The 22,684-nt window shown below is 38.3% G+C and overlaps 1 protein-coding gene and 1 non-coding gene across 2 annotated transcripts in view; both read left to right on the forward strand.

The window, feature by feature from the left end:
* Positions 1-750: 750 nt before the first annotated feature.
* Positions 751-22,684, forward strand: part of LOC127232534 (melanoma inhibitory activity protein 2-like) — a 143,687-nt gene continuing 121,753 nt past the window's right edge. The window contains 10 exon segments of the mRNA XM_051198651.1: positions 751-826; positions 5,190-5,289; positions 5,292-5,320; positions 6,675-6,700; positions 6,796-6,880; positions 8,379-8,461; positions 9,627-9,750; positions 10,971-11,042; positions 12,360-12,464; positions 16,602-16,724. Coding sequence (XP_051054608.1) covers positions 809-826; positions 5,190-5,289; positions 5,292-5,320; positions 6,675-6,700; positions 6,796-6,880; positions 8,379-8,461; positions 9,627-9,750; positions 10,971-11,042; positions 12,360-12,464; positions 16,602-16,724 — 765 coding nt within the window. The 5' untranslated portion in view covers positions 751-808.
* On the forward strand, positions 3,824-3,945 carry LOC127232537 (small nucleolar RNA SNORA26). The gene has a single exon (XR_007835399.1). It is a non-coding gene; the product is annotated as a small nucleolar RNA SNORA26 (small nucleolar RNA).

The following is a 22,684-nucleotide window of genomic DNA, read 5'->3' on the forward strand; positions in this document are numbered from 1 at the left end:
CACCCACCCACCCACCCACCCACCTGCTATTAATTCCGAGTCAAGAAAGGATATTTCTTAGGAGTCAAGTGGTATAACTGGGCTGATCACAGTGAGTTCGAAGTGTGAATGCGTCATCGTCTCTTACGTCAGAGGCCGTTTTCTGACACTGATTATGACGGAGGACGACATCTCTGCGTAGGAGCGTTTCCCCCCCTAGCTACTACAGTGTGGCTTTTGGACTGGAGAGGATAGGACAGAGCGTGATAGTAGCTGTAACTTGGGGGGCTGAGCTTTCACTCTGGGGCTGTGCCAGCCCTCGGAGTGTAGGGCTGTAGCCCCAAAGTTGGTGCTTCAGCTTTTAGTGTTCCATAGGGGAGTGTTTTTTTTTTGTTTGTTTTGTTTTTTTTTTTTTTTTTTTTTTTTTTGTTTTTTTGACTTGATAGGACAGAGTGCGATAGTAGCTGGGGATAGGGGGCTGAGCTTTCACTCCGGGGCTGTGCCGCAGGCCTCGGAGTGTAGGGCCTGCAGCCCCACACTGGGTGCTTTAGGTTTTCTTGCTCCAGCTCTCCAGGACTCTGGTGCTGGAGGTCAGAGTGCCAGCGTTGACGCGTCAACTGAGATAAGGAGGTGGAGAGGGCAGTGGTGCCAGCCGGCCCCAGAAGCCTTCCCTTTCCCAGTGTCCCACTGACTGTGCTCTGCTCTGCTGCTGTCCATCTGTCCAGCTGCAAGGCCCCCCATGGTGGGCACAGGGATGGCGGTGCCTCGTACTGCCACCGTGGTGTGCCCATGGAGGATTTTTGAGCTGCTGCCAGTTCTAATTATCTTCATGTTCTGTGAATTTAAAGTAAGTAGTGCCATGCTCATGGTTCATTTGCCCATGAATAAAAATGCTCTATGGAGGTTCTAAATGAAATAAGGATTTTGGTCATTTTCATCATGTTGGCTGTTTGGGGAGAAAATACACAAAATTAATCCACAGTTGAAGTCTATTGCCTATAGAAGTACACATGCAAAATAAGGGAAGGGAGTGATTGTTTTTCCTTGGGTTGCTGGCAAAGTCTTTAGACTGAGCAAATAAGTTTCAGTAGATGAGGTGTGAAAACAGCATACACAGGAGCTCACAGCATAAGTGAGCCAAGGGCCTGATGTGACATGATGCTTACTGTAGACCAGTGGGTCTCAAGGATTGCTGTGGGGTGTGAGATCCAGCACAGGCTCATCAGTGGTGAGACCCATAGAAAAATGTATAGATATTCCTGATAGTATGAGAATCAAATGTCAGGGGAAAAAAACACAGGAAGGAGAATTGATAGGGATAAGGATAGAGAAGTTGGTCCTAAATGGGGCAAGAAGAAATAAGAGCTAAAATGAGTGTGACTTTCTTGATTAGCTGCAGAGAGGGGTGGGATGTGTGAAGAATCTGGAATAGTCCCAAGTTCCTGGCTCTGTCAGCTAAGTTACTGAGATGGGCCTTATGGGAAGAGAAGCATATTGTAGATGAGAGATGATTTCAGATCACACACATCTCCCTCAGAATCCACAATCAGGGCCTAGGGAGATGACTCAGTGCGGAAAGGAAAGTGCTTGCCATGATCTGGAGTAGGAGCCCTTAAGGCAATGTAAACGCTGGGTGGAGGTATGAATAGAGGAATCCCAGGTTCACTGGTCATCAGTTTATCAGAGAATGTGTGAGCTCTAGATTCAGTGAGAGACTCTGCCTTAGAAAAATTGAGGTAGAGAAGGAAGACATTACAACAGCAGCCTCTGGCTTTTCACATAAAATACACAGGCACCTAGCAGTTACCAACACTTGTTTTTGATAAGGTTGGGGGTGAGGAACACGGAGGGATTTTGCAGACTTGGCTGGATTTTCTGTGGTTCAGTGGGCTGTGTGGATGTGTGTTGCATTTTGTAAGGGAACAATTCTCTCCCCTTCAGGATGGTGTTAGCTATGAGTCTTCTATTGGTGCTGTTTGTCAGATTGAGAAAAGTAGTCCTAGTTTGCAGTCTCCTGATGATTAGACGGTCGATTTTCTTACATGTTTTATTACTATCTGTTGAGATCTTCTTTTTCTTCATTTCTTTTACTGTGGATTATGACATTGATTTTTTTAACTGAGCATTACATTCCTTTCTGTGTATATATGGTGTGTGTGTGTGTGTGTGTGTGTGTGTGTGTGTGTGTAAATCCAAAGCCCCAAGAGTCGGTTTTTTCCTTCTACCACATTGGTGATGGGGGTCAAACACAGGTCCTGAGGATTGGTGGCAAAGTTTTTACCTGCTGAGCTATCTTCCTGGCCCAATAATATTTAAAATTTTTATTTAGATTTATTTATTATATATAGTGTGTTCTGTCTCCTTATATCCCTGCAGGGCAGAAGAGGGCACCTCATTGCAGATGGTTGTGAGCTACCATGTGGATGCTAGGACCTGAACTCAGAACCTCTTGACAACTAGCTAATGTTTTTAACCATTGTGAGATCTTTCCAGCCCCTGCCCCCACATATTTTTTTTTTTTACAAAGTCTTTTATGACTATAAATTTTCCTGTTACACACTGAATTAGTTGTTTTGTGTAAGTTTTATGTTGCATTTTATTTATTATTATTTTTTTTTAAAAAAACCTTTTATGTACATGCTCTTGCATGTATGTCCATGCGTCACATGTTTGCTGTGCTTAAAGATGCCTTAACGGGTGACATATTTCCCTGGAAATGGAGTCATAGATAGTGGTGAGCCACCAAGTGGACCCTGGGAAACAAACATGGGTCATTTATCTATAAGAATGACAAATGCTCTTAACTGCTGAGCTCTCTCTCCAGCCCTTCCTGTTTTTTTGATAACTAATTTTAACCCGTTGTAATCAGAGAAGATGCTTCTTGACATGGGAATTTTTTAATTGAATTTTTACTATTTTAAACTATGTGTATGTGTGTGTATGAGCTTGTAGCTTCAGCTGCCCAAGGAAGCGGCAAGAGGGCATCAGATCTCACAGAGCTGGAGTCATGGGCAGGCACTTAGGGACTTCTTGACATGGATTGCTGCAAGAGCAGCAAATGTTTTCAGCTGCTGAGCCATTTCTCTGGGCTTGGCCATGTGGTTTGATTATTTAAAGAAACAAAACAAAAAACAAAGAAAACATTGAGGTGTGTTTTAGCTTAATGCCTGGATTTTTTCTGAAGAATCTTCCATGTACATTTGAGAGTGAATGTATTTTCTGCTATTATTGCATAGTATTTTGCTAGTATGATAGTCTAACTTATTTGTTGTGTTTTTACCATGTTCTCTTTTCATGCTGACTCACTGAAAATGAGATCTAAAAATAACTAACTACTGTTGATGAACGGTTTGTTTTATCCTTACTTCAACAGATTTACTTCATTTTATTGTTCTCTTGCATAAAATCCTACATCTTAAAGACTGAGCTAGCCTTTTCCATCACATCTTTGTTTCTAGTAACAGTTTTAGTCTTAGTCTTTTTTATCTGCTATCAGAGGAGTCTACTTGTTTATGATCAGTTAGTATTGGGGCCTGGTGATAAAGACTAGAATAACCCACTGAGGGAAGATGGATTCAGGAAGAGGTAAAATATGCAATTAACTGCAGGCCTTACTCTGCGAGGTGTGGAAGAATATTTTAGAGGGTATGTGGAGGGCTTGGATATACATTCATAGTCTCTGGAGTGAGATAATGGAAATATTTGCCGTGCCTGAATATCTATTCTTGTGATCCTAGAAGCAAATCGTTATCATTGCCTTGCAACATGATATCACACTTGTTTGTATGTGGCTCAGGTGAGAAAGAGAGAGAGGACCAGGATAAAATATTTTCAACCCTTTTCTGAGCCCTTGTAAGGTCAGTCCTGTACCTTAAGGATCTAAAACACAAGGTTAAAGGAACTCTCCATGAAACCCAGAGCAGAGGCTGTGCACCTACACTTTGGATCCTTTCTGGAGTCACAGATGTAAAAAGGAAAATAAAGATACAGGGAATAAAAAAAAGAGGATACTATTGCATGTATTTTTTTTTTGGTAGAAGTGGTGAGGTAAAAGGTCCTTGTCATGTACTAGCATAAAACAGGTTTTATAGATAGTAATTATCTAAGGATTTGTTGTTCATTTTGTCAGACCCCAAGGAGAAGACAGCTGAGGAGTTTCTAGATGGTGTATGTTGATGCCTGGAAAGAGTCAAGCCCATCATTTCTAGGGTTGTTTTTGAAAGAGCCATTTTCTTTTTGGGCTCAAACTGCATTAATTTAACTCAAGAGACAGGAAGGAAGGGGTTAAATCCCAACTCTGAAGCTCTGTCATTAGTTTCTTATCACTCTCCCTTCCTCAGAGGACAAGCTGCAGTTCAGTGTTTTTCCTCTGCAGGAAATGTTTTTTCAAACCCAGTGCATATGGATAAATCATGAACTTGAACTCAGGGAAAAGAACCCAACCCAGATCATTGATTTTTATTTTTTTTTTTTTTTTTTACTGGATTTTAAAAATCTTTGGTAGGGACGGTGTCCCTCACCCATCTCCTAAATAAATACATTGAGATTTATTCTTACTTACGAATGGCTGGCCTTAGCTCAGCTGTTTCTAGCCAGCTTTTCTAAATTAAATTATCCCATTTCTCTTTATGTGTTGCCTCTGAGCTCTTTTCCCTTTATTTATTCTATATGCCTTTCTTTCCTTCTTACTCTATGACTGGTGCCCTTGGTGTCCTCCTCCTCTTGTCCCTGGATCTTCTCTAGGTCTCTCCCTCCTATTTATACTCTCTGCATGCCAGCCAGCCCTGACTATTTTTTCCTGCCTAGCTATTGGTCTGTTCAGCTATTCATTAGGCCAATCAGGTGTTTTAGACTGGCAAAGTAATGCAGCTTTACAGAGTTAAACAAATGCAACATAAAAGAATGAAACACATATAAAATATTCCACAATGTTCTTTTCTTGATACTATATCCTTATCCTTTAACTCTCCTGGAGTTATGCTCTGTGGAATCTCCCCATAACTTCTGTTTGAAAACTACTGTTTCACCACACTTAGCCCCTCAATAAGAACAATTGTAATTTACTAGAAAACATCTTTGGAGGCATTCTGCTTTGTATTTTATGGTAGCCCATTCAATATGAATAGAGTTGGCCACAGCCACCTGTGCCTGTCTATGTACCAGTACTGTTGAAGAAGCATGCTTATAAGTTTATTTTCTTTGTCTTGAAGGTTGTGGCAGCAGTGCCTGAAGATATGACAACAAGCTTTGATCCTAGTGAGCCATCATTAGAATCGCTGATATGTGTGGTTGCCATTGGACTGGTTACCATTTTTTATTTCTTTGGAGAGGATACCGATCAGTAAGTAACCACTTATAGTAAGTGAATGGTCATTCTAAGTTTTTTGTTTTTGTTTTTTAAGTTTATTTCCTTTTATGTGTATGCTGTTTTGCTTGTATGCATGTGTGTGTGGTACGTGTTCCTGGTCTACAGAAGTGATTAGTGGGCCATTGTTGGATGCCCTGGAGCTGGAATTACTGATGACTGTGAGCTATAATGTTGATGATGGCATTTGAATCTTGGTCCTCTACAAGACTAACAAATGTTCTGAGCCATTTCTCTCTAACCTTCATTTTGTGTTTAGATTGAACATCTAATTGGAGAAACTTGTTATTTCAGGGAAATGAGTTAGGTCTTAGTGTTCTGCATTATGCTAACAGGTGGTTTTTAAAAACTGAACAGAGATTAACAGAAATATTTTTATGTAAGTGTATTTTAAAGGATTTTATTGTAGGGATACTACACACTAGTACTAAAGCCCCAACTTTCTTTCTTTCCCTTTTCTTCTTTAAATTTGGGGTGTCTGTGTTTGTTTCTAACAATATTAAAAAGTTTGCAGGTGTATCTACTTCCCAACTAAGAGTAAAAATCGCTACTTTCATGGCTCTCCTGGATCCTATATTGCTTTTTCCTATGGATCCTATATTGCTTTTTCCTATGCTAACTGTTTTTAAGGAGGGAGTCATAACATAGCCTTTTCTTTCTGAGACTTCTTTTTAGATGTTGGCCTTTGTGCTTCTGACTGACTTCATTTCTAATATCTTCATGGTTTTTTCTTCCTTACCTTCTGCTTACATATATCCCACTGTTTTTTTTTTTTTTGTCATTTTTTTTTCTTCCAATTTTCTGTCTCTGTTTTCTAGGTGGCATGAGTGTTCTTGTTTGCATCCCTTGATCACTTTACCCTATCCCCACTGTTCTCAAGGGTGGATGTATCCCTTCCTTATCGAAAGCTGAAGTATGAAGAAGAAAAAGACTAATGAGTTTTTTTAGTCAGTCAAGGTCTAGAGTCCAATGATATTTCATATATTTTTATTTTGATTATTAACCGTAGGAGATTTAATAATGGTGGCTCCTTAAAATACTTTGCTTTAGAGCCAATATATGCATGGGAAACATGGAGTTAAGTGGAATTATACAGTTTTCTTTAGAATAAGACTGTTTCAGAGCCTTTAATATGGTAACACACATGATACCACACAATGGGAGACCTTACTATATAGCATTGTTTTCATTTGAAATAGAAGGCTTTTGGGTAATTTATTTACCATAAGGCCATAAGAAAGTTGGCATCTTAAAGCTGGAAGTAGAAGTCAGATAGATTTGCTTGAAGATATATTTGTTTTAATGTAATTTTGTTAAATTTTTGTTTCAGATTCAAAGCCGACTTTATTTGAGTAAGTAGTCTTTTTTGATTTTAGATCTTGTGATTGTATATAATTTAAAGCGTTTTCACACTTTAGTCATAATAATTTTTTCTTTGCTTGCTCAGTAAGAGAGAATAGACTGGCTGTGGAACTTGCAATGGAAATCAAAAAGAAATGTGATCTAATTGACAAAGTGTGCCTTGCTCAAGAGGAGGTAAGATGTGTTTGAAAATACCATCCATCACAGTGTGGAGCTTAATTGTTCTCCATGGGTTATTGCTTGCCATCAGAGCTTTGTTTCAGACCAGAGCTCTGTTGCTGCTCAACTTCATCACTTAGCCATTCTCTTTGCAGCCACCCTGGTGATGTGTAGTGTTTACCTTCCTGACTAATTAGTCAGAGCACCTTGATTTGCTTATTGCTCATTTAGATATTGTAAAATTGCCTTTAAGTCTTTTCCACGTTAAAAGATGACTTTATTTTTATTGTGTGTGTCTATTTGTGTAGGCGTGTACCAAGAATAGGACATAGAGGAGTCACTTTCCTCTTTTTATTACGTGGGTCCCTAGGATTGAACTCAGGTTATCAGTCTTGGCAGCAAGCTCCTTAACTACTTACTGAGCCATCACACTTGCCCATTTCCATCCTTTTAAATGCACTCATAATCTTTCTCAGTTTATGCCATATAGATTAGGGCCTTTGCTTTTACTATTTTATGTCATATATAAGAAAGAGTTTTGTCAGATATATGGATTGTAAATCTCTTCTACTCTGTGGCTTACATTTCTGTTTTGTTCAGTGTCTTAGAAGGTAGAGGATTTGAATTACAATTTAATGTAGTGTAATGTTTCATGAGATTTTTTTTTGCTTATCAAGGATGTAAAGGTACTTTTACTTGTTATCATGTAGAGACTTTATTTACTGTTTTCATTCGGGAATGCTAGGGCTACTGTGACAAAATACCTTTAGCAGCAGAAGTGAATTTCCTTACAGTTCTTGAAATGAGTCCATGAAGATAGAGCCAGGCTTTGCTTCCTCTGTGACCTGTCCCTTGACTTTAGATATTGCTGTCTGCTTGTTATGTCACTCTCTGTCCTAGTGCTCTCCACATAGGATACCAGTCATATTACGTTGCAGTCATCTTAAATCCCTCATTTTACCTAGCTGTATTTAAAGGCTTTGTCTCTAAATAACACAAATTCTGAGGTGCTGAGACAGGGTTTCTCTGTGCATCACTGGCTGTCCTGAAACTCACTCTGTAGACAAGGGTGGTCTGAAACTCACAGATTTTATCTTCCTTACTTGCCTTATTTATCACATGATATAAATGTCTGATAGCCAGTTACCACATATTGTTCTACTGACAGACTGGAGAAGCCATTAATCTGTTCAGGGGATAGTAGATGACTCACTTCTTTAGATCCACTTTAGTCACACTTGCTGTTAGGGTTTTCAGCCCCAGCAGATGTGGGGCAACTATGGTAGTCACAAAGGGAAACGTTCTGCCATATGTTGCCTAGGCTGGTGGTTGTGGCTTGTTTGTAGACCTGGCTTTCCTCAGCACAGTGTTTAGATTGCAAACTAAGCTCATAAAATCCAAGGGTACTTCACATGGTGGATATAAATTCTGTTTCCTTCTTTGGTGTCTATTTAGATACAAGTTGAGTTAAAATTTGTATTTTTTCCCTCATGTGTTCCCTTGTTTTATTCAGTATGAAGGCTTAGAGTCATCCTTAAAGGAGGCCAACTTTGACAAGGCATCAACAGAAGTACAGAGTTTGAAGGTAAAAAAAAAGTATGATGTAAAAGCTAGGGAAAAGATTCTTATTAGAAATATCTTGTCTCCTCAAAAACAATTATGTCAGAGAAATATGAAATTGTGTATCTGGATCTTACAATGTACAGAAAAAGTTAGTGGAAACAGAATAGTTGTAGGTGGCATAAAATATTTTAAAACATAACAGTTTTATCTCTTGTCATTAACTTGTTTTGAGGGATACAAAATCAGTTTATCAGAAGCTATAGATTTATAGAAAGAAAGAAATTCTGCATTCTGTACTCTGGTGAATGGATTGGAAAGACAATTCCTACTTTTGACATAGTTTGCTCCAGGAAAGAGACATAGAACTCTCACAAATTTAAGCATAGTAGCAGACAAGTAAGTTGTGACCATATTGTTTTTTCTTACCATGGTAGTAGATATTTACTAAAATTAGAATTGAGGTTTACATTGTAAAGAGTGGCATGGTGATAAATATTTAATCCCTTTCTGTGCATCAACCCTTGTCTACACACTCCATCACAGCCAGTTTTCAGTCCATAACCATGATTTCACAGAATGGAGAGTTTAGGAGAGATGGACAGTTAACTCTCCTGATTCAGAGGACACAATGACTTGTCTTAACAGACAGAGTATGATGTGATGAAGTGCCTCAATACTCTTTGCAAGTGGAACGGTTATTAAAACTGAGTTGTGAGCCTGTAGAGTAAATAGAAGTAGCCTGCTCCTACCAATGATAAAACAGAAAAAAAACTTTGTCACTTAGATTATGTGTTCAGTCCAGTATGTCAGTTCTGTCATCCTCTGTCCTGAGTAGCAAGTCTGTGTCTTATGATTTAGAATGCCCTTGTAGAATCTGCAGGGAGTTTAGACTCCAAATAAACTCATTAATTTTTCTTTATTTTTACATAAAAGTTTTTTTGGAATGCAACTGTTTTAATTCCTTCAGGGGATATTCATTGTTTGCCGTGGTTAACTGGTGGGCACCTAAAATACTTACACTTTTTTTTTTTTATAGAAGTTGCTGGCAACTGTTAAACCTGCTGTTATTTTAATATTTGAGAAATGAAAAAATGTATAAAGTGTTTATATATTTGAGTATACTCATCTGATTTTTACCCTACAATCATCTGATTTTTAACCTAACTAAAAATTCTTATGTTTGGCTTGTTAAAGTTAGCTTTCTATTTTAGGCAACTTATAAAAATCTAGAAAGAGATAAATCTAAACTTGAAGAAGAAATATTACTTATAGAGAAGAAACTAGAAGAAGAGAGAGCTAAGCATTATGAAGAAGAGAAATTGGTGAGTCTTATATATTCCAAGAGAATTATGAATCTTACCTATAAATTAAATATTGATTAAAATATTATATGTGAGCCAACCATAGTGGCACAAACTTATAATACCAGCACTTGGGAGGAAGAAACAACAGTTCCAAGCTATCCTGCCCTGAACAGGGAGAGGATATACTATCTTCAAAAATGTAAATAAACTCATGTATATAAAAAATGGAATGCAGGCTGGGCATTCTTGACAAATGCCTTTAATCTTAGCACTCTGGAGGCAGAGGCAGGCAGATCTCTGTGAGTTTGAGGCCAGCCTGCTCTACTGAATGAGTTCCAGGAAGGTTCCAAAGTGACACAGAAAAACCCTGTCTTGAAAAATCAAAAGAAAAAAAAATGATGTAGAATAATATGAGAACAAAATTTTTCACATCTGATCTGATCTTTTCACCTCTTTTATTTATTTGTTGTTATGTTCTGTTTTTTCAAGACAGGATTTCTCCATGTAATAGCTCTGGCTGTTGTGAAACTCACTATGCAGACCAGGCTGGCCTGGAACTCACAAAGATCCACCTCCCTCTGCCTCCTGTTTTCTGGGATTAAAGGCATGGGCCAACACCTCCCATCAAACTTTTACTTTTTAGATGTTATGATGAGTGGCTTGTGCATATTCCTGTTTTCTTATTGTTTATATTCATTGACATAGTATTAGAATATAGTCCTGTATGTATAAGTGAGGCTGGCCTAAAACTCATGACCTTCCTGCCTGTGCCTCTTAAGAGCTGGGGTTACAAGTGTGCACCCCCACACTTGGCTCGCTTGTTATTTTAAATGGAAAATTTCAATATTTACGTTGGAAGTAACCATAAAGAATATAACTTGAATATTCATAGTGAAAAATATATAACATATATAATATATATATACATATATATCATTTATTTTACTTTAAATTCTGGATTAAGCAAAATCTTGATGTGTGTGAGATTATTTAACATACGAATTAGTGGGTTCACCTTAAACCTGAAAAGTTCTATGATGTATTGCTTTTTTAAGGACATCATGTGATTACATAATTTTTAAAATCCTTGTGAGCACTTGGAATGCAAGCTGACAAGGCCTCCTTATCTGGCCTCTCCCTTTTATTAACAGTAAATTAACAATGTACCTCACTAATGCATGTTGTCTTGGAGCAAAATGGACTTATTAAATACTTACTGACTGATACTGTCTTTTCAGATGAGTGACCTTTCAAAAATGATCCAGTCTCTAGCAGATGAATCACAGTCTGTCAAATCACAGCTAGCTGAAGTAAGTTAAGTTGAAATAAATTAGTCTGTCACTTCTGAAGACCATTTATGTTTCATATTATTATTAGGTATATTTGTCAGAGTTTTTTAGAGGAACAGAACTTATGAGATGTCATCTATCTATCTATCTATCTAAATAGATATCTATCTATATATCAGGTATTTATTAAAGCGATTTCCAGGCTGTGTTCCACTCAGACCAGCAATGTCAGTCTACCAACAGAGAGTCCAAGAATCCAGCACTTTCTCAGTCCATGAGGCTGGATATCTCACCTGATACTCAGTATACACTGGAATACCAAAGAAGTAGGCTGTAATGCCAGTGAGGGTGAGGACCAGCAAGCTTCCTCTTCCATGTCCTTTAGATAGGCTGCTGCCAGAAGGTATAGCCTGGAATATAGGTGGATCTTCCCACCTCAAAAGATCCAGATTAAATGTGGGTCTTGCCACTTGAAATTATTTAATTTAGAAACAGTACTCACAGCTTCCTTGGGTTTTAGTTAATTCCAGTTATCATTGATAACCAAACAGCCATCACATTAGGTAATAAAATATTGTTAGTATTTGAAATGTAGCCAATCTTAAATATGCATTTGTTTTAATGTGTTACTTTGATTGAAATTCATTTTCCTCTAGATATATTTAACCTAGGAATGTATCTGAGCACTCTTGAAGTTGTGTAACATGTATCAATAATAAATAGATTTGCTTCCTGCTGTATAAAGTTTAGGTCAGGAGACAAAGTGTAAGGAGTGTGGGGTCTTTCTCTAATATCTACTCCTACACTAGTGAGCATGGAAGAGAGAGGTCACCAGTGGACTGTCCTCCTGAGACCTCCAGAAAGCCTTCAATTCTAGTTAGAGTTTCTTTTCTAAAATCACAAAGTGGGCAGGCAAGCAAGCAAATTTTTCTGAAGTGTACATGGCAGTAGCAGGTTGCTAAGGGTGACAACCCATTCTTTCAGCTATTTCTCCAGGTTATTCCCTTCCTGGTAGCAAGTGAAGCCATGTTTGGCAAATAGGCAGTAAAGCAGTGTTTTAAGTAAGCCGCTAAATATACCAATAATTCTGTAACTAATAATTGTTCTTTTCTATTTCAGTAGTTAACAAAATGGTCTGCATTGTACATGGAAGGTTCAATAATTTGTTCAAAGTCATGTGGCAAATGACTTTGTCTATCAAAGTAGTGTTGATACTGCCTCTGCTGTAAATAGTGGAATGTTTTGGCTTTTGCTTACATTTTTTATGTTCTTCAGAAAAGACATAATCAGGCGGCTTTCTGCGAAATTGTTATAAACGGTGTATTTCTCTTTACTTAGGCCAAAACCACACTAAGAATATTTGAAATAAATAAAGAACGACTTAAAGGAGTAATAACAGATACCTTGAATGAAAATTCTCAACGTCAGGAAAGTGTGCGTCAGGTTTGTAGACTACAGATATTTTTTTAGATATGAATATAGCCTTTGATGTTGTGGGTACTCACAAATGAACCATGTGTGGAGTTGTGTAGTGAATGAGTAAGCTTATGAGAACAGGAAGTCTCCCCTGCAGACTCCCATAAAGGATTTAAAAGTGTGTTCTTCCATCTGTCTTCTCCCCTGATAGAAGGCAGTCAGAATTTTTACTCTCACAGGAGACATCGGCTAACAGGATTCCTCACAATAAAGACTGCAGTAAGAGTTAACAGATTACCAATTGGGGTGCTAGAGGAGGGAGGAGTTCTTGGGTAATGTAAAGTGAAATCTTACCTTTTATCCTCACCCTCTTCTCTCCTAGACACTAACCCACAAGTGCTCTCGCTGCTGTTGTCATAAATCTGTTTGTCTTCCCAGGTCCCAGGCCCCTTCCCCTCTGTCTCTTTTCTTCCTTCCTTTCCCTCCCTTGCTGTCTCTCTTTTCCTTCCTTTCTATAGTGTGCATATTGAGATGGGGGGTGTTTGTGGGGGTGTGGTGTGAGAGTTTGACTGTGCACAGGTGTGACATGGTGTTTGTCCTTACCTTTACTTTGTTACAGACATACTGTCCTTTTCCTCTTGTGGAAACGCCTTTACTATCTTCCCAAATTACTAGTGTGACATTTTCTTCTTACAGTATTATGGATCTCTGAATAGTAGTCTGTCTGACTTGACTATATATCCTGAGTTGCCCGACGTTTTATTTTACTACTTGGCTTCCTGTAATGGATATTTGTAATCTATCTCAATGGAAATGCCAATCACTCAACTACCTTGGCTAATTTGTTCATTTACAATTCTATTATTGTCATTATTGTTATTTTTTTTGAGAGTGTCTTGTATTGAAATTCAGGGTGACCTGGAACTTACTGAGGTACTCAGTCTCCTAATTGCTGGGTTCAAAGTTATGTGTGTGCCTACTGCCAGATTTTTCCTGTTCTATTTTTTATTTTAATTATGTGCATGTGTGTAACTTGATTGTAGATATGTGCACACAAGTGCAGGTACCTTTGGAGGCCACAAGCATCAGATCCCCAACATGGTCTGTAAGGGGAACCAAATTCAGGTCTCGTGAAATAACCATAGATACTCTTGGACTCCTTCATTTTCTTCTGGGGGCCATTTTTCTTGGAATCTTAGATTCTCCTAGTCCAATAAGAATGTGTAATGAGTGGCAGTGGTGTCACATACCTATTTATCCCAGCACTGTGAACAGAAGCAGGTGGATTTCTGTGACTTTGAGCCCAGCCGGGTCTACAGAATGAGATCCTGGATAGCCAGAGAAACCATGTCTCCAAGAAGGAAAGAAGGGGAGGAAGGAAGGAAGGAAGGAAGGAAGGAAGGAAGGAAAGAGAAAGAGCAAAGAAAGAAAAAGAAAAATGTGTTCTATAGATCTACTGGGCATTTTTGTCCTGATACTACAGTTCACTCAGCAGCCAAGGATTCTTGTTTCCTTATCTTAAATGTTCTGTTTCCTGTTTCAAAAGAGAACATTTGTGATTAATTAACTTGTTTATCTTTCAGATAATAAGGTACAGTAGGTAATTTTAAAAGGCAATTGCATAGCTGTAAAGGTCTTATTTTCCATTTTTAAAAAAGATTTTATTTCAAAATTAATTATTATTTTTTTTAATTTTGTGCATGTTATATTTGTGTGCATTTGTGTTCATGATTAAGGTGCTCTGAAAGGCCAGGGAAGGATGTTGAATCTCCTGTACTTGGAGTTATAAGTGGCTGTGATGAGCCCGATATAGGTGCTGGGAACTGAACTCAGGACCTCTTGGAGAACAGTGCATGGTATTAACCACTGAGAAATTGCTCTAACTCCTTGTTCTCTTTCATGTTTCTGATATTTCGATACTTATTTGCACTTCTTGGTGTTTTGATTCTGCTTTTGTTGTTGTTAGTGTGACAGGGTTTCTCTGTGTAATAGTCTTGGCTGTTCTGGAACTCACTATAATCTCATGCAGGCCTCAAACCAGGAGATCTTTCTGCTGTGCTGCATTTTTTTTTTAAATAAAATTTTGATATTGCTGCATTGTCTTCCCTTTCCATGTTTGGTTTTGAAACTTGAATGATGTGTTGATTATGGGACCTTCTTTGCTTTCTGCCCTTTTTTTCTTCTCGAACATTATCTTTCTGTTGTCTCTGGCTCTCTGAGATTGTGTGATGATGTGTCACATAGGGTTTCATTAATATGTTGGATTCTTACATTCTGGAAACTCTTGAAACTGTGGGTTACTAGAACTATTTATTGTGATAATTTAAATTTTGTTTTTTTTCCTTTTTATTTAAATTTGAAAAAATGTTGTTTTACATGTCAATCCCAGTTCCCTCATGTTCCCATTCACCCCTATAACCCCCACCAAAACCCACCCTATCCCCTTTCTGCTTCTCAGGGAGGGTAAGGCCTTCTGTGACCAAATAGCAATCCAAGAAAATTGGAGAGACTAACTTTAAAGCCCTTCCATGATAATGATATTGACGACTACCTGATTAGTTGAGTGTGTGTGTGTGTGTGTGTGTGTGTGTGTGTGTGTGTATTCATTTGTTCACGTGGATACATATGTGTAACTGTGTGTAGTGACTAGAGGCCTTAATAGTGTCAGGGACGGTCCAGTTTATTTTTTAGAAAGAATCTCTCTAAGTAATTCTGTCTATCCTGGAGCTCCCTATGTAGATCAGGATGACTTTGATCTCACAGAATTCCACCTGTATCTGCCTCCTGAGCACTGAGGTGAAAGGTGTGCATTGCTGTGCTGGACAACATGTCATCTCATTGAGCTGGTTGGCCTTAAATCCAATTAGAAAGTGGTTGCTTACTTTAATAACACTTATGCTACTGTGGTACCATAAGCCACATCTTGCTGCTGGGTTGTTATTTCAGCTTGTGTGCTTCACAGGTAGGTGACATTGATGAATATGTTTGGACTGCTGTATGCATAACACCTTACAGCACTATTGAAGCTTGCCAGTAGGGATGAAACATTCAGCTATATGTATGCATAAAAGAAAAAATGAGATGAGTGACAGAAAATGTGATGTGTATATGCATGTTTGAGAGAAGACAGGTACAGGGAGGTAATAGGAGAGATATCAGGAGCATGTGTATACTTCTGTGTGTTGGTATGTGTGTATATGTTCAGGCATTCATAGGGACTAGAGGAGGACATTAGATCATATAGAATTACAGGCACCTGTGAGCTACTCAGTGCAGGTGCAGGGAATTGAGTGTGGGTCCTCTGCAAGAGCAGTATGTGCTTTTAACTACTCTACTGTCTCTCCAGTTCCCTAATTATTCCCTTTTGGTTTCCATTCCTCCCTCTACTACTACTGCTTTCAATCATGAGCCTATCTGGATTGTGTCAAGTCATCTTATTTTAGGATTTTCTAACTGGCTCATGTTTCTTCTATTGTCTGTGGATTGTTTGGTCTCACATGTGTTCCTTCTGGTTGTCCATTTTCTTTTGGGGTTGATGCCTTCTCCTTTCACATCTTTGTTCTATCATCTCAGGTTTTAGAAAACATTGTGGTGAGGACTCCTGTGTTGATTGTTCTTACTATAATAAAAACTGAGTCATCCTCACTTCAAAGTCCTACCATGTATACGGGGGGGGGGAAAAAAAAAAAAAAAAAAAAGCGGCTTTTTCCAACACCTGGGAGGCAGAGGCAGGTGTATCTCTGCTGTGAGTTCCAGGCCAGCCTGGTCTACAGAGTAGGTTCTAGGACAGGCTCCAAAGCAATACAGAGAAACTCTATTGGGAAAACAAAACAAACAATTAAACAAAAGTAATGAGATGTAGCAGAGTATATAGGGTACAAAGATAGAAAGAATTGACTAGATTTTTCATACAAGTATGTGTCAAAATCGTGTACTTGATTAAAATTTTCCTTGTAAATCAATTGAAGAATATTTCTTATTTTGTACTCTTCTGCTTTGAAAGTTCTTTATAAAAAGGAACCCCATCTGAGTCCCTATTTAAGTAGCAACCCTATCTTTTTTTAATATCATTTAATAACACATTTAGTATCTTTTAATGATATTGAAAAAATTCTTCTAAACATTGTGCTATCTTTCACATCGTTGTTATTGTTTTCCTGTCAGTATTTAGAAGAAGCTAAAGTCATGAAAGAACAAATGAATCAACTCAATAAACAGAAAACAGCAATCGAAGTATCCAATGTACAGGCAGAGCAACGCCTAAAAGTTAAGGAAAATCAGATCAAGGTAATGGATTGTTGGGTCACAATTTTATGGTTAATTATTTAATTCAAATAATTTTAACAGCTTTTATTTGCTATTGTGTCTTTTTGTTACATTTCAAATGCTTCTAGAACATACATAGATTTGTAATATATATGTTAACAATCCATGTCTTTGTTCTCCAGTATTTTAGCCTGGTGTTCATGAATAAAGAAATAAAATAATGATTTTTACCTTTTTGTTATTTTATATAACCAATTCCATTTAAATGAAAACAAACATTAGACAATATTTGGGAATTTGGGCATCATTCTTTCCATACTACTTCCTGCTGGTAAGGGTCTCTGACAAGGTAATTCCAAGAAGATGCAGAAATCCTGGCTGTAGTCTGTAAGGCTGCTTTGTCCAGCTGTTTTGAATGTAGGATCACCTGGTACTCTGTTTCAGGCAGTCTGGCTTTATCAAAACACATTAGTCTGGAAGGAATCCACATCTTTTCATTTTCTGTGGAAACAAAAATAGAAATCCTTTTCCCCAGTAACTTGTCCTTGAGCTTAAATTTTGGAGTCAAAGCATTTTTTTTAATTTAATTTATTATTTTATATGTCCATCACAGTTCCCCTCTCCCTCTCTCCCCTTTCCCTCTCTGCCCTCTCACATGCAATCTATCCACCCTCCCCTCCTATCCCCCCACCCCAATTCCATATGTAGGGGAATGCCATCCAGTTGGGGTCATGTAGATCTGACAGGTCATGTGAAGTAGGGACTAGGGCTTCTCTCCTGTCTCTAGGTTAAGGCAGTTATCCCTCCATGGGGGATGTGTTCGCAAGGTCCTTTTGTGCACCAGGGATACATCCTGGCTCCACTGTCTGAGGTCTCTTAGACTGCTCAGTTCTTCTGGCTGAGAGGCATATTCAGGAGGGCCTGAGTCATTCCCATGCTGGCTTCCCAGCTATCAGTCTGCTGGCCCATTAGCTCCTTCTTGTTCAGGTAAGCTGTCTCTATGTGTTTCTTCAGCCTGGTCTTGTCCTCTCCATCTGCATCTGGGTTCTACTTCGACTCAGTGTTTATGTATGGGTGTTTGCTCCTGTTTCCATCAGGCACAAGTTTAGGACTCCATGGATAAGTTTGTTGTTGATCTCACTCTTCGGGAAGGGCATTTATGATAGCCTTTCCACAGAAGCTCAGATTGTTAGTGGGCAGCAGTCTTGTAGCTCTCTAGACCTTTCTTTGTGTTCAATTTAACTTCAAACCATTATTGGCTCCATCTTTTATGTCTCTCTCTCTCTCTCTCTCTCTCTCTCTCTCTCTCATCTTCTATTCCTAACCGGGCTCAATCTTCCTGGTCGCACATATTTTCCTTTACTCCCTCTCATTTTCTCCTACTTCTCTCTCCATTTGCTGCCCCCCCCACTTCAACTGAGCTCTGGGGGACTTGTCCCTTCCCAGTTCTGTGAGGGACTTTATATGAATCTCTTAGAATACACCTTCTATCCTAGTTCCTCTGGTGGTGTGAATTATAGGCTGGTGATCCTTTGATCTAGGTCTAAAATCCACATATGGGTGAGTACATACTGTGTTCCTCTTTTTGTGACTGGGTTACCTCATTCAGGATGGTTTCTTCAAGTGCCATCCACTTGCCTGCGAATTTCAAGATACCATTATTTTTTTCTGCAGAGTAGTATTCCATTGTGTAGGTGTGCCACATCTTCATTAACCATTCTTCAATTGAGGGGCATCTAGGCTGCTTCCAGGTTCTTGCTATTACAAATAGTGCTGCCGTGAACATAGTTGAACAGATGTCTTTTTTGCGTGGATGTGGATCATATGGGTATATGCCCAAGAGAGGGGGATTGCCGGGTCCTGTGGTAAACTAATTCCAATTTTCCTGAGGAACCGCCATACTGATCTCCAAAATGGCTGTATGAGTTTGCGTTCCCACCAGCAGTGGAGGAGTGTTCCCATTTCTCCACATCCTCTCCAACATGAGTCATCATTGGTGTTTCTAATTTATCCATTGTGGCAGGAGTAAGATGGTATGTCAAAGATGTTTTGATTTGCATTTCCCTGATAGCTAAGGATGTGGAGCATTTTCTTAAGTGTCTTTCAGCCTTTTTGATTTCCTCTGTTGAGAATTCTTTCTTCATTCTGTAACCCATTTTTTAATAGGGTTATTTGGTGTTATGTTGACTAGTTTCATGAGTTCTAAAATTTGCCCTTTGTCGGATACAGGATTGGTGAAAAATCTTTTCCCAGTCTGTGGGCTGCCATTTGGTCTTGTCCACTGTGTCCTTTGCCTTACATAAGCTTTTAAGTTTGAAGAGGTCCCTTATTAATTGTTTTTCTCAGGGTCTGTGCCAATGGAGTTATTTTCAAGGGTACCTCCTACTTTCTCTTCTAAGAGGTTCAGTGTGGCTGGATTGAGGTGTTTGATCGATTTGGGCTTGAGTTTTGTGACAGACATGGGTCTATCTGCAGTCTTCTACACACCCTCATCCAATTGTGCCAGCACCATTTGTTGAAAATGCTGTCTGCACCCCATTGTATAATTTTAGCTGTTTTGTTGAAAATCAGGTGTTCATTAGGTGTGTGGGTTAATATCAGGATTTTCAATTCCATTCCATTGATCTGCCTGTCTATTTTTATGCCAATACCAGGCTGTTGTAAGAACTATAGCTCTGTAGTAGATTTAAAAATCAGGAATGGTGATGCCTCCTGAAGTTCTTATATTGTATATGGTTGTTTTGGCTATCCTGGGTCTTTTGTTTTTCTATATAAAGTTGATTATTATCATTTCAAGGTCAGTGAAGAATTGTGGGGGGATATTAATGGGGATTGCATTGAATCTGTAGATTGCTTTTGGTAAGATTGCCATTTTTACTATGTTTATCCTACCTGTTCAAGAGCATGGGAGATCTTTCAATTTTCTGGTGTCTTTCTTAATTTCTTTCTTTAGAGCCACAATGTTCTTGTTATATAGGTCTTTTATTTGTTTGGTAAGCATTACACCAAGATTCTTTATGTTGCTTGAGGCTATTGTAAAGGGTGATGCTTCTCAATTTCTTTCTCTGTCTCTTTGTCGTCTGAAAAAAGTAGGGCTATTGTTATTTTTTTGAGTTTATCTTGTATCCTGCTAATTTTCTGAAGGTGTTTATCAGCTGTAGGAGTTCCCTGGTAGAGTGTATTGGGTTGCTTATATAAACTATCATATCATCTGCAAATCGAGACAGTTTGAGTTCTTCCTTTTCAAATTGGATCACGTTGATCTGCTTTTGTTGTCTTATAGCATTAGCTAGATCATCTAGTACGATATTGAGATATGGAGAGAGAGGGCAGCTTTGTCTTGTTCTTGATTTTATAGGAATTGGCTTAAGTTTCTCTCCATTCAGTTTGATGTTGGCAGTTGGTTTGCTGTATATGGTTCTTATTATGTTTAGGTATGATCCTATTATCCCTGACCTCTCCAAGACCTTTATCATGAAAGGGTGTTGAATTTTGTAGAAAGAGTTTTCAGCATCTAGGGAGATAATCATATGGTTTTTCTTTTTCTGTTTGTTTATATGGTGGATCACCTTGATAGATTTTTGTGTGATAAACCATCCTGCATTCCAGGGATGAAGCCTACTTGGTCATGGAGTATGATTTCTCTGATGTATTCTTGAATTCAGTTTGCCAGTATTTTATTGAGTATTTTTGCATCGATATTCATCAGGGATATTGGTCTATAGTTTTCTTTCTTAGTTGTGTCTTTGTGAGGCTTGGGTACCAAGGTTATTGTGGCCTCATAAACAGAGTTTGGCAATGAACCTTCTGTTTCTATTTTGTGGAATAGTTTGAGGAGTAGTGGTATTAGTTCTTCCTTTAGTGTTTGGTAGAATTCTGCACTGAATCCATCTGGCTCTGGACTTTTTTTGGTTGGAAGGCTTTCGATGACTGCTTCTATTTCTTTGCAGGTTTTAGGTCTATTTAAGTTGTTTTTCTGTTCTTAATTTAATTTGGTAAGTTATAATTATCCAGAAATTTGTCCATTTCCTTTGAATTTCAATTTTTGTGGAATGCAGATTTTCAAAGTATGACCTGAAAATTGTCTGCATTTCCTCTGTTGTTATATTCCCCTTTTCGTTTCTGATTTTGTTAATTTGCATATTCTCTCTCTGCTTTTTCGTTAATTTGGATAAAGGTTTGTCTATCTTGTTGATTTTCTCAGAAAACCAATTCTTCGTTGCATTGATTTTTTTTTGTATTGTTTTCCTGGTTTCTATTTTGTTGATTTCAGCCATCAAGTTGATTATTTCCTGGCATCTACTTCTACGGGTGAGTTCACTTCTCTCTGTTCTAAGGCTTACAGTTGCGCTGTTAATTCTCTTATGTGACTATCCTCTGTTTTCTTCATATGGGCACTTAGTGCAATGAACATCCCTCGTAGCAATGCTTTCAAGGTGTCCCATAAGTTCGGGCATATTGTGTCCTCATTCTCGTTGAATATCAGAAAGTCCTTAATTTTTTTGTTTATTTCCTCTTTGACCTAGGAGTGGTACAATTGCACATTGTTCAGTTTCCTTGAGTTTGCAGGTTTTCTGCTATTTGTGTTGTTGTTGAATTCCAATTTTAAAGCATGGTGGTCTGATAAGATACAGGGGACTATTCCTATTCTCTTGTATCTGTTGAGGTTTGTTATGTCACCTAGTATGTGGTCGATTTTAGAGAAGGTTCTATGTGGAGCAGAGAAGAAAGTATATTCTTTTTTCTTTGGATGGAATGTTCTATAGATGTCTGTTAATCCCAGTTGAGACATAACTTCTGTTAGTTCTTTTGTTTCTGTGTTGAGTTTCTGATTGGTGGTCCTGTCTAGTGTTGAGAGTGGTATATTGAAGTCTCCCACTAAAAGTGTGTGAGGTGTTATATGAACTTTGAGTTTTAGTAGCGTTTCTTTTTCAAATGTTGGTGCCTTTGTATTATGGGCATAGATGTTCAGAACTGAGACTTTGTGTTGATGGATTTCCCCTACGATGAAAACGAAATGACCATCTTCATCTTGTTTGATTAATTTTGGTTTGAAGTCTAACTTGTTAGATATTAGGATAGCTATGCTTGCTTGCTTCTTGGTTCCATTTGATTGGAATATCTTTTCCCAACCCTTTACCCTGAGGTAATGTCTATCTTTGGAGCTAAGATGTGTTTCTTGTATGCAGCAGAAGGATGGATTCTGTCTTCGTATCAATTCTGTTAGCCTGTGTCTTTTTATTGGTGCGTTAAGGACATTAATGTTGAGCGTGAGTAAGGACCATTGATTGTTGATGCTTGCTTGATTTAGGTTTGTTGTTGGCAGTGGTATTTTGAATATATTAGTTCTTTTTTACCCTTGGTTTCTGGTGTAGTTGGATTATCTGTTGTCTACATTTTTGTGGGCGTAGTTACCTTCTTTGGGTTGGAGTTTACCTTCCAATAATTTCTGTACGGCTGGATTTGTAGATAAGTTTTGGGAAAATCTGGTTTTGTCATTAAATATCTTGTTTTCTCCATCTATAGTGATTGAGAGTTTTGCTGGATATAGTAGCCAAGACTGGCATTCATGTTCTCTTTATATTTAAGAACATCTTTCCAGGATCTTCTGGCCTTGAGGGTTTCCATGGAGAAGTCAGGTGTAATTTTGATAGGTCTGCCTTTATATGTTACCTGTCCTTTTTCCTTTACTGCGCTTAATTTTCTTTATTCTTTATGCTAGGTGTTTTGATTATTATATGTGGAGGGGTCTTTTTTTTTTTTTTTGGTCCAGCCTATTTGGGGTTCGGTATGCTTCTTGTACTTTCATGGGCATGTCCTTCTTCAGATTTGCAAAGTTTTCCTCGATGATTTTGTTGAATATGCTTTCACCAACTTGAGCTGGGCTTCCTCACCTTACTCTATGCCTATTATTCTTAGGTTTGGCCTTTTCACGGTGTCCAACATTTCCTGTATGTTTTTTGTTAAGGATTTGTTGGATT

The sequence above is a fragment of the Phodopus roborovskii genome, unplaced genomic scaffold, assembly GCF_943737965.1.
Source record: "Phodopus roborovskii unplaced genomic scaffold, PHOROB, whole genome shotgun sequence".
In the NCBI taxonomy this organism is placed as follows: domain Eukaryota; kingdom Metazoa; phylum Chordata; class Mammalia; order Rodentia; family Cricetidae; genus Phodopus; species Phodopus roborovskii.